Here is a 15,226-nt window from a genome sequence, read left to right on the forward strand (position 1 = left end):
CAAATGGGAGGGGGCATATGGAAGTTTCTAGAATAAGGCCTGCCACTCGACAAGCGCGTATGAGGCTTTTTCCTGGGGGCAGCTAAGCAGAGCAAGGCTTTGAACCTCAAGAAACCACTCATTATGTGACTTTGGGCAAAGGCTTTCACCTCCCTGAGCCTCAGTTTCCTCATCTGTTAGGGGGTTTATAACTTCCTCCTAGCAATGTTATGAAACAACTGAGTCTTGAGCACAATAAATGCCAACAAACTTGACTCTAGGGGAAGTCTGCCCAGGAGGCTTATGTTTACACACCCACCCCCACACACACACTCTACCCTTCACCAGATCTGGGGCAGTGGACATTTCCTCATTTTAGACACTCATGACCCAGGGGTGGAGGGACACAGGGGTGTCACCGTGGTCAGCCTGGCTTAGCACGCAAAAGAAAGTATCGAGTCAGGAAAAATTATGGGAAAGGGGATGTGGGATTGGGGGGTGGTGAAAGGAGGGGGCCGCCCAGTCTGCTCTGGGCCCTCCCTGCTGGATCTACTCTGACACGGTGTTCTCCTGCCTGGGAGAGGGGACGCAGATTTGAGGACATCTCTGCGACCAGACCAGAAACCTCCCATCCCCAGGTGAGGCCAGGACTCCTGTCCAGGCAAGAGCAATGGCAGGTTTCCCCCACCAGCTTCCTGAATCATGGCCCCAGGGACAGCCTGATATGTGAGAGGAAGGAGGGCCCCATCCCTGCTGAGCTAGGTGCCTATGCAGAGACCCCACTCTCCATCCATTATGTGGTCCCAAGGGCTGAGGGGCCTGGGGAAGGGAGGTGGGCAGAGAGGGAGGGCCGTGGGGAATGAGATGGTAAGGGGCTAAGTAGGCCAAGTCAGCTCTCTCCCCATCAAGCTCCTTCCCCAGGATGGACAGGGGATCCAGCTCCTGGCCCCCCCTTGGACTAAACCTGCTGCTGCTCTTGCTGATACTGCCATTTGGGGGCCAGGCCAACGCACAATGCTACGGGATCCCCGGAATGCCAGGCCTGCCCGGGGCCCCAGGGAAGGATGGGCACGACGGACTGCAAGGCCCCAAGGGTGAACCAGGTGAGTCTGCTGGCCTGGTGGGGCGGGCATCACCTGTGGGCGTGTAGGTCTAGGGCTGACCTGGGGGCAGGGGGACAACAACTTGACGGCAAGGAGTGCGGTCCCTCCTGCCACACCTGCTCCCAGGGCAGAGTCCAACTCTCACGGCAGGTGTAGCCCCTCTATCCTCAGAGCCCAGGCCTCAGGTCTCCCCAGTTTCCTCCCCGAATGGCAGGGAGAGAACACAAGCACCTGACCCCGAAGGCGGCAGGGAGAATCACAGGACGTGACCCGTGTGAAACCTTTGGCAAACTCTAAAATGCTAGGCTACTGTTTTATTACAAGCCTCTTCCTACTTGCTCAACAACATGGACCCCTGGGGGAAGGTGGGGCCCACACAGTGAATGTATACACTGCACATACCGCCAGGGTTCAAATCCCAGCCCCACCACTTCCCACCCTCTGACCTTGTGGAAGTTACTTAACCCTGCATTGCCTCTGTTTCCTCATCTGTAAAATGGAAATATGGGAGTCTCCAAGGATGCTGTGATGATTAAATAAGTTTAAGTATAACACAGTATCGAACACATGGTATTTACCAGGAAAGTGTAGACTATGGCTATTATTGCTGTTATCATTGATTTTATCAGAGATCTGTGCTCACCTCCCTCCCAGGGATCTGCATAGGTAGAGGAGTGGGGAGTGAGAAGTCAGGGTCGCAGCCCCAGAATCTTCCGCTGGAAATTCAAGGACAGGCCCCAGCATGAGTGAAGGGGGCTGAGGACAAGAGTGATGCCGGTATTGGGCAAGACTGGTGTCTGGGGGGGCCTCGTGTGAGAGGGGTGCATGCGGGGAAGCCGGAGTGTGTCTGGAGGTGGCGTGTATGAGGCTGGGGTGGGGTTGGGCAGAGGTGATGGGGCGTGGCTGGGGGGAGAGTATGGGGGCCAGCGGAGAGGAGTGATCTCGGGAAATTCCTCACTGTCTTCTTCCCTCCTGGCAATATTGTGGAATTTTACCCACATCCCAGAAGGAATTCTCCAGTTCGGGGTGAGCTGAATGAGGACCCCAAATCTGGCATTTTTCAGGGCCCTGTACTTCAGGCTGCCTCTGGCCATCTCACTGCTCAGGATGGCTGAAGGCCACCAATTTTTGAGCTCCTACTTACGCCAGGCACAGTTCCAAATGCTCTACATATATTTATCTTATGGGACAGATAAAATTAACTCTATTTTACAAATGAGGAAACAAAATCTTTTGAAGAATCGATTTACTCCCATTTTATGAATGTCAAAGCTAAGTTTCGGAGAGACTGAGCAGTTTTCCTGAAGTCACACTGTAGAATCCTGTCCAACTCCAAAGGCCACACCCTTAACCATTACCTTCCACGGCCTCTCAGGCCCCCTCCCCACTGTGTCCTGCCCCTCCCAATCAGTTACTGGAAGACATCTGAAAGGATGACCCAGTGTCCTGACAGCTGTTGCAGGGACCTGGCATTACAGAGCACTTCCCATGAGGTGCCCTCCACATGCATTCTCCCATCCCACTATTCCAGTTGTTCTGTGGGACCTGTTCTATTATGCCCTGATCTCAACTGGGCAAATCGAGGCTCAGGGAGGGGAGGTCACCTGCCCAGCATCAAGGAGCTTGAAGCCTAGGTCTGCTGGATCCTGATCGTCCACTCCAAACCCTGGGACCTGAAAGAGTCACAAGGCATGGAGAGGATCTGTCACAAATAGGTCTGCACAGACACCCACCCCTAAGGAAGTCAGAGGAGGAAGCGGCCATGAGGGCAGGAAGGGGTGGTCAGAGAGGGCTTCCTGGAAGAGGAGACTAGAGCCAGGCCCTAAAAGACAAGCATAGTTTAGACGAGGAGAGAAAAATCTCACAGGAGCTCAGATAATCAGGGTGGTAACAAGAATCAGACCTTTTGACTAAGACTCAGCCGGACTTGACTTTGGGTCCTGACTATACCTCGGACCACCTTACATGGCTTTGGACGAGTCTCTGGCCTCAATTTCCTCATCTTCACCATGCAGGAAGTTGAACCAAGCCAGCTGTCGTAAGGGGCTGACATGGGTTGAGTGGGGCTGGGGGAGCTGAAGAGAGCACCCCCTTAAGGGGCCAGCTTCTCTTTGGCTCCATCCAGTGGTTCTCATGTGCTGAGCTGGCCAAGGGACAGATACAGGTTTGCTGAGGCTCTGAAGCTTATAAAAATGTTGAGGGCCCTCTTTATGAAAAACACTACAACATGAGGGACACATTTGATTACAGGCAGAGTGGTGTTACACAAATCTACACATGCTACAAAATTGTATTAGAACTACACACACACACATAGCGTGTGTAAAAGTGGGGCTCTGTGTCGTATACAAAGGTCAGTTTCCCGGTTTTGATATTGTGCTTTAATTACGCAAGATGAGCCACTGGGAAAAACTAGGTGAAGGACGCATGGCACCTCATCCTTTTTATTTTTCTGCATATTCCTGTTACTCTGTAATTATTTCAACATAAAATGCTGAAAAAAATTATAAATATAAAATTAGGCAAAAGGTCTTGAAGGGGTCAATGCAAGTTAATGGGACCTAAAACTGAAGTTTCGTGAGCTTTCCAACAAATCCGTCTCTGACCAATCTTCTGATTTTTGTGAAGAAAAACTAAGGACCTAGACTTTTAGGTGAGGTCTGAATTTGTTCATGTTGGGCTCCAAATGAATAGTTGAAAAACATTGTGCAGGCCAAACCGAAGGTATCTGAGGCCACACGCTGTCTGTGGGCTGACAGTCGTGGCCTCTGACATGCTGAGATCTCACCCAGCTCTGGTACTTCCTGAGCTAGCGAGGTCTACCCTCACTGTCACAATGGCCAAGACGGGTGCCATCGCCAAGGGCAGAGGGTAAGTCTGAGGGGAGGCAGGGCTTGAACTAGAATCTCCCTCCCCTCTGGCCAGCATAGAAGCTACTCCCCCCTCCCTACTCCTTACTCCCTACACACTGCTCCCAGGTGGATGGTCCATCTAGGGGAAGGAGGCTCCAGAGACCCAACCCTGGTGGTGTGGCCGCTGGAGAGTCCATCCAGGGTCCCTCTTCTCTGTCTCCAGCCCCATCACTTCCTTCTCACCTGCTCTCTCCCCAGGAATCCCAGCTATCCCTGGGACACGAGGACCCAAAGGTCAAAAGGGAGAAGCTGGCATACCTGGGTCTCCTGGGAAAAATGGCCCCACAGGACCTGCTGGGATTCGAGGGATTCCCGGACTGGTGGGACTCCCCGGGGAGCCAGGCGAGGAGGGCAGATACAAGCAGAAGCACCAGTCAGTGTTCACAGTCACACGGCAGACAGTCCAGTACCCAGAGGCTGGCAACCTGGTCAAGTTCAACACGGTCATCACCAACCCACAGGGGCATTACAACACGAGCACAGGCAAGTTCACCTGCAAAGTTCCCGGCCTCTACTACTTTGTCCACCACACGTCGCAGACGGCCAACCTGTGCGTGCTGCTGTACCGCAGTGGCGTCAAGGTGACCACCTTCTGTGACCACATGTCCAGCAGCAAGCAGGTCAGCTCAGGCGGTGCGCTACTGCGGCTTCGGGAGGACGAGCAGGTGTGGCTGGCGGTCAACGACTACAATGGCATGGTGGGTACCGAGGGCTCTGACAGCGTCTTCTCCGGCTTCCTGCTCTTCCCTGACTAGGGGCGCAGGCCAGCGCCAGCCCCAGACCGCCTGACCTCCCTCAGCTTCCCTGCACGAACTTGCTGTGCCGAATCCTCGCTCAGGCGATTTTCCCCACCTGATGGACTCCTCCAGAAAGCCCACCCTGATACCCCGTGCCGCGTGAGTTCTCTCCCTTCTCTGAGCTCCTGCAGGAATCACTGCTTTGACATCTAACCAACACCTCTTGTATTGTCATTTGTTTTTTATAAGTTTTGGAAGAGGCAGAGAGATATATAAATAAATGATGAAATCAATAGATATGCATGGTTCTGATTCCTCACTGCCAATTCCTAGAAGAAGCAGGTCTCTTCATCTTTAGCCTAGCACCTGCCACAGCTGTCTGTGGGCTCTAGACTCAGACAGGGCATCTAGTTCGGGCTCAGTAAAGGTTGGTGCCAATTTTGAGACACTCAGCACCATTTGACCATTTGGGAGAGAGATGCTCAATGGTTGGAGGCTATAAGCCATTCCCACAGGGCCACCTGCTGTCACTTGTTTGGGTGAGAGGCACTGCTCACAGGTAAACAGGAGTGTGTTTGATTCCCTGACCTGTGTCGACCTATGTTGAATTTCAGTGTCACAGGAGGAGGTTGGGCTCAGGTAAGCCCAGCACAGACAGAGACCAGATATGCAATGAATTTGTGCCAAATTAATGAGTAAATTGGGGTGAATGCATGCATAAGTGGGTAAATGAATGACTAAAAGAATAAATGAATGAGTGAATAAAAAAATAGCTAACATTATTGAGCACTTACTATGTACCAGGCACTATGCTAACCCATCCTTTAAATCATTTAATACTCATGACCACGCTCTGAGGTGGGCATTAATGGGTCAGAGAGAGAGTCAGAATCTGTCTCCGGGACATCTATAGACTCTGGCAGCCCCCAGGAGACCATCTAAAACGACTGCTGCCCACCAGCTGTCAGGGCTTCACTGTGAGGTCCCTGATGGTCGGGCCTAGCCGCCACCATTCTGGCTGGAGGGCCAGGAGGCCATCAGCTGCAGCACTTTCATTGTGGTGACCATGAGAAAGGGTTGACAGTTCAGGATCAAAAAGATAAAAAAGTGTAACTTTCCTGTGCAGACTGAAGGTCTGACCTTGGAGCCCAGTGAGACCCACTCAGGCCTGGGACGACATACCCTGGCCTGGCTGGAACCTCAACTTGGTTCCACAAAGCTCCATGGAGTTCACAGAGACACCAGCCAACTGAGGTGGGCTGGGAGAAACGTGGCTTGAGCCCAGCTCTACAACTACCTCCATCCACTTGCACACCTTTGTTTCTGAAAGGGACTGTTCACACCTCTATGCCTTTGCCCGTGATGTTCCTTCATCCTGCAGAGCCCCCACCCGTCACACAAATCCTCTGTTCACCTGGATACTACACATTCCACTGTCAGAATCTGTCTCCGGGACATCTATAGACTCTGGCAGCCCCCAGGAGACCATCTAAAACGACTGCTTTAGCAAAGATCACCTCCTCCGTGAAGCCTTCCCTGATGCTCCCCTTTGTGTCTCCATAGTGCCTTGCACAGACTTAGACCCCAAACTCATGACTCTTTAGAGCCCAGGTTCCCAAACTTGGTGGTGAACAAAATTACCTACAGATTTATTTATAAAACAAAATACAGATTTCTGGACCCAAGTCTTTTTTATAAAAGTTTGGGGAAGATGAGGCTGTGGGTGAGTGAGCACTTTGCCACATGAAGCCAATGCCTGTGGTCCACCAACTGGCTGTCATACACTTACTTATCGGTCTGCCTCCCACACTGGACAATGAACATGCATAGGGCAGGGCCTCTTTGACACATAGTAGGGGCACAGGAAAAGTGTCAGATGGGAAGGAGGGAGACACACACACACAATGTGAGAGCCGAAACGAGGGGGCCTATGCCAGGGACAGGCCGGGGTCACGAGGCCACTCCGTTCACAGCTCCCTTCCCTCAACCACTTAGCAGCCTGCCCGGCGATGCCCCAAGTGATACATCGCTCTTCTCATTTCTCTTTTGTTTAAAAAATCAATACACCGTTTATGTAGGTCACAGTGTCAGATCAGAAACCTGTACTTTAGAAACCACAATTTTTGTGCCATTTTTATTTTCCATAATTGTTTTCCTGTGTTCCCCCTTCGTCAGGAGAGACAGGCCTTTGAAAATGCCACCGTCTGCTGGGCTGAGGGGATCCAGGCGTGGGTTTTTATGGGGGACAGGAAAAGAGGGGGTGGGAGTGACAGGAGCCAGAGTGAGACACCCCAAGCTGCAAGGAATCTCTCATCCCCGTTGAAGGGATTTAGGTTTCTTTCTCCACACTTTGTAGGGCTCACCCCTTCTCTATCAGGGAGGCAAGTCAGCAATTTTATGGGTTCAGAGACCAGCTGGTTCCCACTCAGGGGCCAAGGCCCAGAGAACCTTAGATCCTGACCCCTAGTTCCAGGCCTCTCCCTAATCCAGGCATGGTTCCTATGCCCCAGGCTCCAAGAATTCTGTCTTCTGCTCATATAAATCATACTGTTCCCAGGTTTGCATTGTGCCCACCGAGGCCTGGGCACTCAGCTGGGCCCCAGACATGCAGAGTTACCTCACTGGCCCCGAACATCGTCCCCAGGAGGTGGGTACCCATGACCCCGATTCATAGATGGGGAAACCGAGGTCAATAAATGTGCCTGAGGCCACATAACCAGAAAGAGGCAGAGCTGGGATTCAAATTTGGGAGGGGCTGATTCCAAAGATATGCCCTTAACCCCCTCCCTGCTGCGTCTACCCCCAAGTTAAAGGCTATCTTTCTCCATTGCCATCAGCCACCAAAGAATTACAGGCCAGGCCCAAGTGGCCTCAGGAACCCTCAGACAGACCCCTGGACATGCAACCTCCTAACCCCCATCTCCCTGCTCAGAATCCACCATTGTCTCCTTGTGGGGACAGAGCCAGGAGTGCAGTTTCCAGGCTCCTGGCCTCATATGGAAAGGTGCTGGCTCAGGTAGTAAATGGCCATCAACTGTGATTGGATGGCCATCAGCTGTGGCTAGTTGGCTGTCAGCTGTAACCAGTGAGCCGTTGGCCACTAATATAACTGCCGTGGCTACACTAGCAGCAAATGGGGGCTAGCAAGAAGATGGTGGCTGAGCCTGCAAGCAGTGCAGTGAGGGTTGCGAACAGTGTGACTCCTGCTTCCTGTGTCTCCAACCCAGCCGCCAGCGAGACTAGAGTGGTATGACTCCCCTATCTACGGCTCCATGGGTGTTCCTTTTTGGCCTCACCATGTCCTGCATTCTTATGTGGGGAGTGGGAGCTGAGACCCCGCAGGCCACCCCGCACGACAAATGGCCCAGCGAGCCGGGTCTCCTGCACGACACTCTTCCTCACCCAGGCTTGGGTCCCTTTGGGTCTATAGTTGGCTGAGCCCAGAGGTGCTTTGGTTTTATCAAACTAGTCTTTTCACCCACTACAGTGAACACTTGCCGTCAAGCAGTACCCACAAGCTTGACAATTTTCTATCTCCAAGCACAGACATCAAGAAGGGCCCTCGTGACCTGCACCAGTTCCTGGTGCTTGTTGGGCAACCATCCCTGAAAGGGGCATCAAATCACCTTAGACGCAGCCTCAGAAAGGGCTGATATCTGGTGCCAGGCTGCCTGGCTACAAGTCATGCATCTGCTACTTGCACGAGGTCTGGGCTCCAGCAGTCACTTCTTTGTGACATTTATCACAGGAACAATGAAACCATTGTGTCATTTGATGTTTCACACCAGTCTCCCCCAGTAGAAGGGACACTCCATGGGGGCAGGAACCAGGACTAGTCTGCTTGGGGCCCTGTTTCCAGTGTCAAGAGGCTCATGATAACTCTCTCCCATCTGAGCCTCAGTTTCCCCACATATGAGACAAGGACGATGGGCCGGGTGACCTCCAAGCCCCTCTCCAGCCCTCACTTTGTGTGATTCCAGGATCAACAAGGAACAGGCCCCCCTGCCTCTGTCTATTATTGTCCTCAGCTTCAAGCCCTGCTGGAAGCAGAGGAAGGGGTATAAATAAATAATGGCCACATTTAAAATTCATTTTTCATTACTAGATTATTTTCTGAGAACAGGACAAGAGCAGGAGTACAGACGGGGAAGAAAGCAGAAGAGATGAGCCCAGAAAGGGCAAGCCTGGGACGTGGTGTGACATTAATAATTTACATGCTCACTGTACTGTACAGCTTACCCTCCCCTTCCTCCTCACTGTCCCATCTGAGTCCCCCTCTGCCCGTGCCCAATGCAATCTGTAGGGCAGGTGTAATTATGGCCCTATCATATAACGAGGAAACGGGCCTCTCTCGGGCTCTCTTGGCTGAGAACTTTTAGCTGGTAAATGGCAGAGCCAGGTTACGAATCAAGGTGTCTGACTCTCTAAATCCAGCGCCCAGACACCAGGCCGGCCACGTTTTCATTTCATTGAGGAACACCCCTGTTCCCTGTAGAAGATCATGAGGTCAGAGGCCCTGGCACTGAGCCACCAGTTGTGGACATTCTCCCCGAACAGCCTGTTCCCCCCACAGCTGCTGAGCTGGCGAAACCAAACTCGCCACCCGTCCACCCACTTACAATAAACACCTCCAGATTGCAGAAACCGGACCTGAAACTGCCTGAGAGCAGCAGGACAGGGTGAGAGTGAGGTGACAGGGAAGGGGGCTGGCCTGCTGGGCCCATGGGAGGGGGCTGTCAGGGGAAGGCCCTTCCCGTCTCTAGGGAATGGAACTTCCGCTTTGGACTGAGAGCAACAGGCTCCCAGCTCCTGGTCCCACTGCTGCCCAGCCAAACGGCATCACAGGACGCCAGGTTCCCAGGTGAGGACGGGGCTCATGCCTGGGGGGACTGGCCAGCAGGACCAATATGGTAGAGGATGGTGACTCCCAAAGTGGAGGCCTTGCTTCCCCTGCCTCAGTGCCACCTGGGGTGTTTAACAGTGTGAATTCCTGCCTGGGCCCAGTCCGAGACCTTGGGAATCAAACTCTCTGGTGGTGAGCCTGGGGTTCCGATGCTACTCAGGTCAAGTATGGGGGAGGCAACCTAAAATGGGAGCCACCAGCATCAGGGCTTTGGGGTCACCGAGACTCGAGCTGAGTCCTGCTTCTGTCTCTTAGGTGCTGGCAATCTGGGGCAAGTCGGGCTCTCAGCCTGAGACTCTCTGGGGAGAACAGAGCCTTTTAGGGCTGCTGTGTGCCCTGAAGGAAATCAAGCTCCCCCAGTGCTCAGCACACGACCTGCATCAAGCTATGTCAGAGGCAGAGGGAAAATCAGAACCCAGGTCCCCCTCGGCCCAGCCCAGCGTTTCTCCAACACCTGCCTTCTCTTACTTCCTTGCAGTCCGCTGAGCAAGCTCAGCTTGACTCTTTGAAGGAAATGATTTGACTCGCAGGTGGAGTTGTGGTTAGTTAGTCCTGAGTGAGCTCAATGTTTGTAAAGGAGGGGGTGGGATCGGGCACCACACCAGAGACCTGATTTTTTTTAGGTCCCATCTCATTTAATTCTCTGCCAATCCTGTCAGATGGAAATTAACTTTGCTAAAGAGGCTCAGAGTGGTTCAGGTACTTGCCTGAGGTCATGCAGTGAGATAGTAGCAAATGGGGGTCAAGGTCAAGTTAGCTTGACTCCACAAGAAGGACTGTAGGGGCTGGAAGGCTGGAAGATGAATGTGTCTGTACTATGGGGAAAGACGTGAGGGGTAAGCTGATGGTAGTCATGTGTGGGGAAGGCAGGGCGTGATCAGACCAGATGAGGTTTAATTCTGAACCCAAGCCTGACACTCAGTGGTCCCTAAAATGGGCCAGAACCTAGATCTTCCCATGGCCTTCCAACCCCCTCCGCTTCCCCAAGGTCAGGACCCTGCTCCCCCACCCCCTATCCCACTCCCACCATATTGGTCAGAGTTTTCCATCCCTGGGCTGCCTCTGCCTGAGAGACCCCCTCTCCCTGAGCCCAGTCTCTCAAAGGGACCAGATCTTCCTTTACTTTTCCAACCATCTTCTTTCACGTCCTTAAATTTGGGGGATTCTTGGATGATGGTGACAATTTTTAAAATAGCTAATATTCAGTAAGCATTTCCAACATGCCAGGCTCTGTTGTAAGCCCTAACTCACCCATCCTCCCACCAACCTTATGAGGTAGAGATTAGTATTATCCCCATTTTATAAACAGGGAAACTGGCAGGGCAGAGACTAAGCTGGTTCTCTGGAGCAGGGCAGAGTCTAAGCTGGAGAAGTGACCAGCTTGAGGCCCTTAGCTAAGTGGCAGAGGCCTGATTTGGACCCTGGCAGTTGCTTTCTTTATGAAACTCCATGCCCCACACCTATTGTTACCTGTCAGCAACAACAATAGCGATGACAAAAGCTTCCTTCCCCAGGCACTGGCTCTGGACCCTGCACTGCTCTAAATGCATTAGCTCCTTCCATATGGGCTGTCTGGCTCCAAAGCCGATGTTGTCGCCACCCTGTGAGTTTTAAGATCCAGGGGGCGTGGGTTTGAATCCCAGCCACATATGGCTGTGGGACCTCGATCAAGGGTCTCGCCCCCTCTAGACTCTGTTTCTTCGTCTATAAAATGAAACATCAGGGATGCTTTCTCAGGCGCTGTTGTAAGGACCAAATTTGAGAAAATGACATGCAAAGTGTTTGGCACAGAGCTTGGTACCTGCTAAGTGCCCATCGCATGGATTATTAAAGTTGTCAAACTGTCGTTTTGTAAAACCTCCAACAAGAGGGGAAACGGAAGCTCATTGAAAAATAAGTAGGATCTCTTGAGTCACCTTCTCTTTGGAGCAGGGCAGAGACTAAGCTGGTCATTCGCAGCCTTGGTTACACACCCGCTTTGTGGCTTCCCTTTGCTTGGTGCCCAGGCTCTGTTCTACCTCTGGGCCTCTGCCCACACTGTCCTTTTCCCCTGGGACATTCTTGCCCAGTCCTTTTCTAAACCCCAGGTCTCAGCCTAAACATCACTGCTCAGAAACACCTCCCCTGACTAGAAAACTTTCCTGGTGGAAATCAGCCGCCTCCCACCCCAGTACAGGTCCTCTCCCTCCAGACACCCTTTCCTCTCTGTCAGAGCATGCATCACCGTCTCTATTTCTGTTCACTTGTATGTTGACCTGTTTATCATCAATCTTCCCCTAGAATGTCAGCTCCTTGAAGGCAGAGAACATAACTTTTCTTTCACCACTGTATCCCCAGCACTTAGAACAGGGTCTGGTAGAGAGGACAAACTCAGAGAACACATGACGACTGAACGAACAAACAAATGACGGAACGACTGAATGAACCAATGAATGAATGAACCAATGAATGAATGAATGAATGAATGAATGAATGAATGAAAAAACATGACGAGTCACCACAATAGTAATGGACCACATCTTCTTATCCCTCCGCAGGAAGCAGCTGAGACAGTGCAGTGATGAAGAACCCAAGGGGTAGTGTCCTGGCACTGCTGCTGTTGCTGCCACTGCTGCTCCTAGGTCCAGCAGATGTCTCCCAGGCCCAGAGCACCTGCACTGGGCATCCAGCCATCCCTGGCATCCCGGGGATTCCTGGGGCACCGGGCTCTGACGGCAAACCTGGGACCCCAGGGATAAAGGGAGAGCAAGGTACTGCAGACCCTGGGGATACACTAGTGTTACTGATCGAGGCCCCACCTCCTGCCTCCCAAGTCAGTTGCCTACCGTAGAGATTGCAAAAGCACTTACAAACCCATCAGCTTGCTGAGCCCTTGCAGAAACTTTGCAAGGAAGAAATTCTGATTCCTATTTTACAGACAGGAAAACTGATGTCCAGAAAGGCTACTGACTTGCCCAAAGGAGCCTAGTAAATGTTGAGGCTGAGACCAGACAGTATATCTCTTACCACTAACCCAGGTAGAGAAAGCACCACCACAGTTACACTGTCTTGAGTCACCTCCGGGTAAATGGCTTCACCTCTCTAAATTGCTATTTACTCACCTGTAAAATGAGGACAATGATACTTGTGCAGGGTTGTCACAGGGTTCAAATGAGATTTCCTGCTATGAAGACCCTCCTGTGAAATGCAGTTCATTCATTCATTTACCCATAGCCACCCACTCTCCCTACATAATTTCATCTTAATCCTACAAACTCTCATCGTCCCATTTTACAGATGAGGAAGCTGTGCCTCAGTCAAGGTGGCACAACTGACAATGGCAGACGTGACATGAGATGCACATTTGTCTGTCCCCTGAGCCCACATTCTCAGCCACTAGAGGTTTTATCTTGTGCCAAACTGATGGGTAGTGGCGGCTTAGAGCGATGGAGTGGGAGGATTTTAAGGCCTACTTCCAAGTTTAGCAAGAAAGGATTCCGTGATTAGGGATGTGAGCCATGGGGGAGGGGAGCGGGATAGCACATGTGCCAAGAATTTATTATCCCTGCTCCAGGCTTACACCTGAACAAAGGTACTGTATGAGCCGGTGGGAAGGACCAGCCCAGCCCCTTCCTTAGGGAGACACTGCTTCCCACCCCACCGGTGTCAGTCCCCATTTCTGCCAAACATATCACAGATTCCGAAAGTTGGGCTGGAAGGGGTCTTGGGGGACCTCTCTGACCAACCCCCTCTTTTTCACAGGTGGGAAGCTGAGGCCCAGAGAGGAGCAGGGACCTGTCCAAGGTTACATGGCCAGGCTCCCTGCCTCCCAGCCCAGGGCTCCTTTCTTTGGTTTGGTGATCTTAGCCTCATTTCCTTTGTCTCTGCTTTTCCAGGGCTGCCAGGGGTAGCTGGAGACCATGGTGAGTTTGGAGAAAAAGGGGAACCAGGGATTCCTGGGAAGCCAGGGAAAGTCGGTCCCAAGGGCCCTGTGGGCCCCAGAGGCTCTCCAGGGCCCCCTGGTGCCCCTGGTCCCAAGGGTGAATCAGGAGACTACAAGGCCACGCAGAAAATCGCCTTCTCTGCCACGCGGACCATCAACATACCCCTGCGGAAGGACCAGCCCATCCGTTTCGACCATGTGATCACCAACGTGAATAACAACTATGAACCTCGCAGTGGCAAGTTCACCTGCGTGGTACCCGGCCTCTACTACTTCACCTACCACGCCAGCTCGCGAGGGAACCTGTGCGTGAACCTCATCCGAGGCCGGGGCAACATGCAGAAGGTGGCCACCTTCTGTGACTACGCCCAAAATACCTTCCAGGTCACCACGGGCAGCATGGTCCTCAAGCTGCAACAGGGGGAGAACGTCTTCCTGCAGGCCACTGAAAAGAACTCCCTGCTGGGTATCGAGGGTGCCAACAGCATCTTCTCTGGGTTCCTGCTCTTCCCCGACCCTGAGGTGTGACCTGTGGGGCGGAGTCACCCCTTCTCACCCCCTCCCCTGCCAGCAATGCTCACTTTACCCTCAACACCACCCCCGTCCGGCCAAAGCACATAGCAGGTCTCCATGGATGTTGAATAAATGAGTAAATAAACTCTTCAAGACCAAGGGACAGTAATCTCATTCAACTCTGTGTCCCAGCACCTGGCACATAGTAGGTGCTCAGAAGTGCTGTTCAAGGCCTTTTAAGTCTCTTCTTTTGCTCGGCCCGCTCCAAACCCTTTGGAGTGTACTTTTCCTCCTGGTAATGCCACCTTAGGCCCTTGAGCCCTTCTCTACTGCTCGGGTCCACTTCTATTTCTTTGAAGTGTACTATCTCCTCTAATAAACTACTCTTTCACCACTTGATTTTCATGTCTCATGCAATTCTTTGCTCAAGACACCAAGAACCTGGACATCACGCCAACAAGGGCCCACTCTCCGGTAACAATTAGGTCTCCATCTTGTACTGAGCTTGTGCCTCTGGACTGTGAACTTCACAAGTGTTTTAGTATTTTTTCCCCCCCCGCTTAGGTGAGATGGAATGGCTGGAGGGGACCGCAGTTGGGTGTTTCCCTTCCTTCAGGTCATTAGGCTTGATAAGCTCAGGTTAATTAGTTTCTCCTGAGAGCAGGCCTTAAGGAGACTAGCGTGCTCTGCCGTGTTGCAAGATCGTTCCTTTCCCCTCCCTCTGCCCCAATGATGAGGGGATTTTTCTCCACTATTTACTGTGGGAACGTGGTCAAGCTCTGGGTGGTAAATCTTCCACTATTGTGAGAGTTTTTGACTCTCAGACTTGTCTACACGGAGCCTCCAGCACTTTGTCAGTTCCAGTTCAGGATTTCATACCCTGGTTCTGGTTCCAGAGGCCGTTTTCTGCTTGTGAATTCCCGTTCTGGTAAGTCGTGACTCCCTGAATTCACCCATCTCTCCAATTTTGGAGGCAGAGGTTTGCCCTGTGTTCTCCCCTCTCTTAAGGACCCAAGAGGAGTTATTGATTTTTCTGTCTGTTCAGCTTCTTACTTGTTGTTGGGACAGAGTGGTGACTTCCAAGCAACTCGTAAGCCAAACCAGAAACTGGAAGTCAGCAGTTTATTCTTGATACATGAAAAACTAGAAACTGCTCA

General features: G+C 52.1%; 2 protein-coding genes across 4 annotated transcripts; both read left to right on the plus strand.

Moving 5' to 3' along the window:
* Positions 1 to 356: 356 nt before the first annotated feature.
* C1QC (complement C1q C chain) lies at positions 357 to 5,028 on the plus strand. 3 transcript variants are annotated; one of them, XM_088790460.1, is made up of 3 exons: positions 357 to 617; positions 889 to 1,082; positions 4,193 to 5,028. In XM_088790460.1, exons 2-3 carry the CDS (start codon positions 902 to 904, stop codon positions 4,747 to 4,749), a joined length of 738 nt encoding a protein of 245 aa, XP_088646586.1. In that variant the 5' UTR covers positions 357 to 617; positions 889 to 901; the 3' UTR covers positions 4,750 to 5,028. The 3 variants fall into 3 exon arrangements, with proteins under 3 accessions (XP_088646586.1, XP_088646588.1, XP_088646587.1); XM_088790462.1 differs by having other exon boundaries at positions 479 to 617; positions 901 to 1,082; XM_088790461.1 differs by having other exon boundaries at positions 502 to 617; positions 873 to 1,082.
* Positions 5,029 to 9,368: 4,340 nt separating this feature from the next.
* C1QB (complement C1q B chain) lies at positions 9,369 to 14,468 on the plus strand. Its single transcript, XM_088790459.1, has 3 exons — positions 9,369 to 9,592; positions 12,172 to 12,384; positions 13,510 to 14,468. The coding sequence occupies exons 2-3, from the start codon at positions 12,195 to 12,197 to the stop codon at positions 14,082 to 14,084; spliced, it is 765 nt and encodes a 254-aa protein (XP_088646585.1). The 5' UTR covers positions 9,369 to 9,592; positions 12,172 to 12,194; the 3' UTR covers positions 14,085 to 14,468.
* Positions 14,469 to 15,226: the final 758 nt, after the last annotated feature.

This window comes from Rhinolophus sinicus, chromosome 14 (genome assembly GCF_057876585.1).
Source record: "Rhinolophus sinicus isolate RSI-liver-muscle chromosome 14, RSI-T2T, whole genome shotgun sequence".
NCBI classification, from domain to species: Eukaryota; Metazoa; Chordata; class Mammalia; order Chiroptera; family Rhinolophidae; genus Rhinolophus; species Rhinolophus sinicus.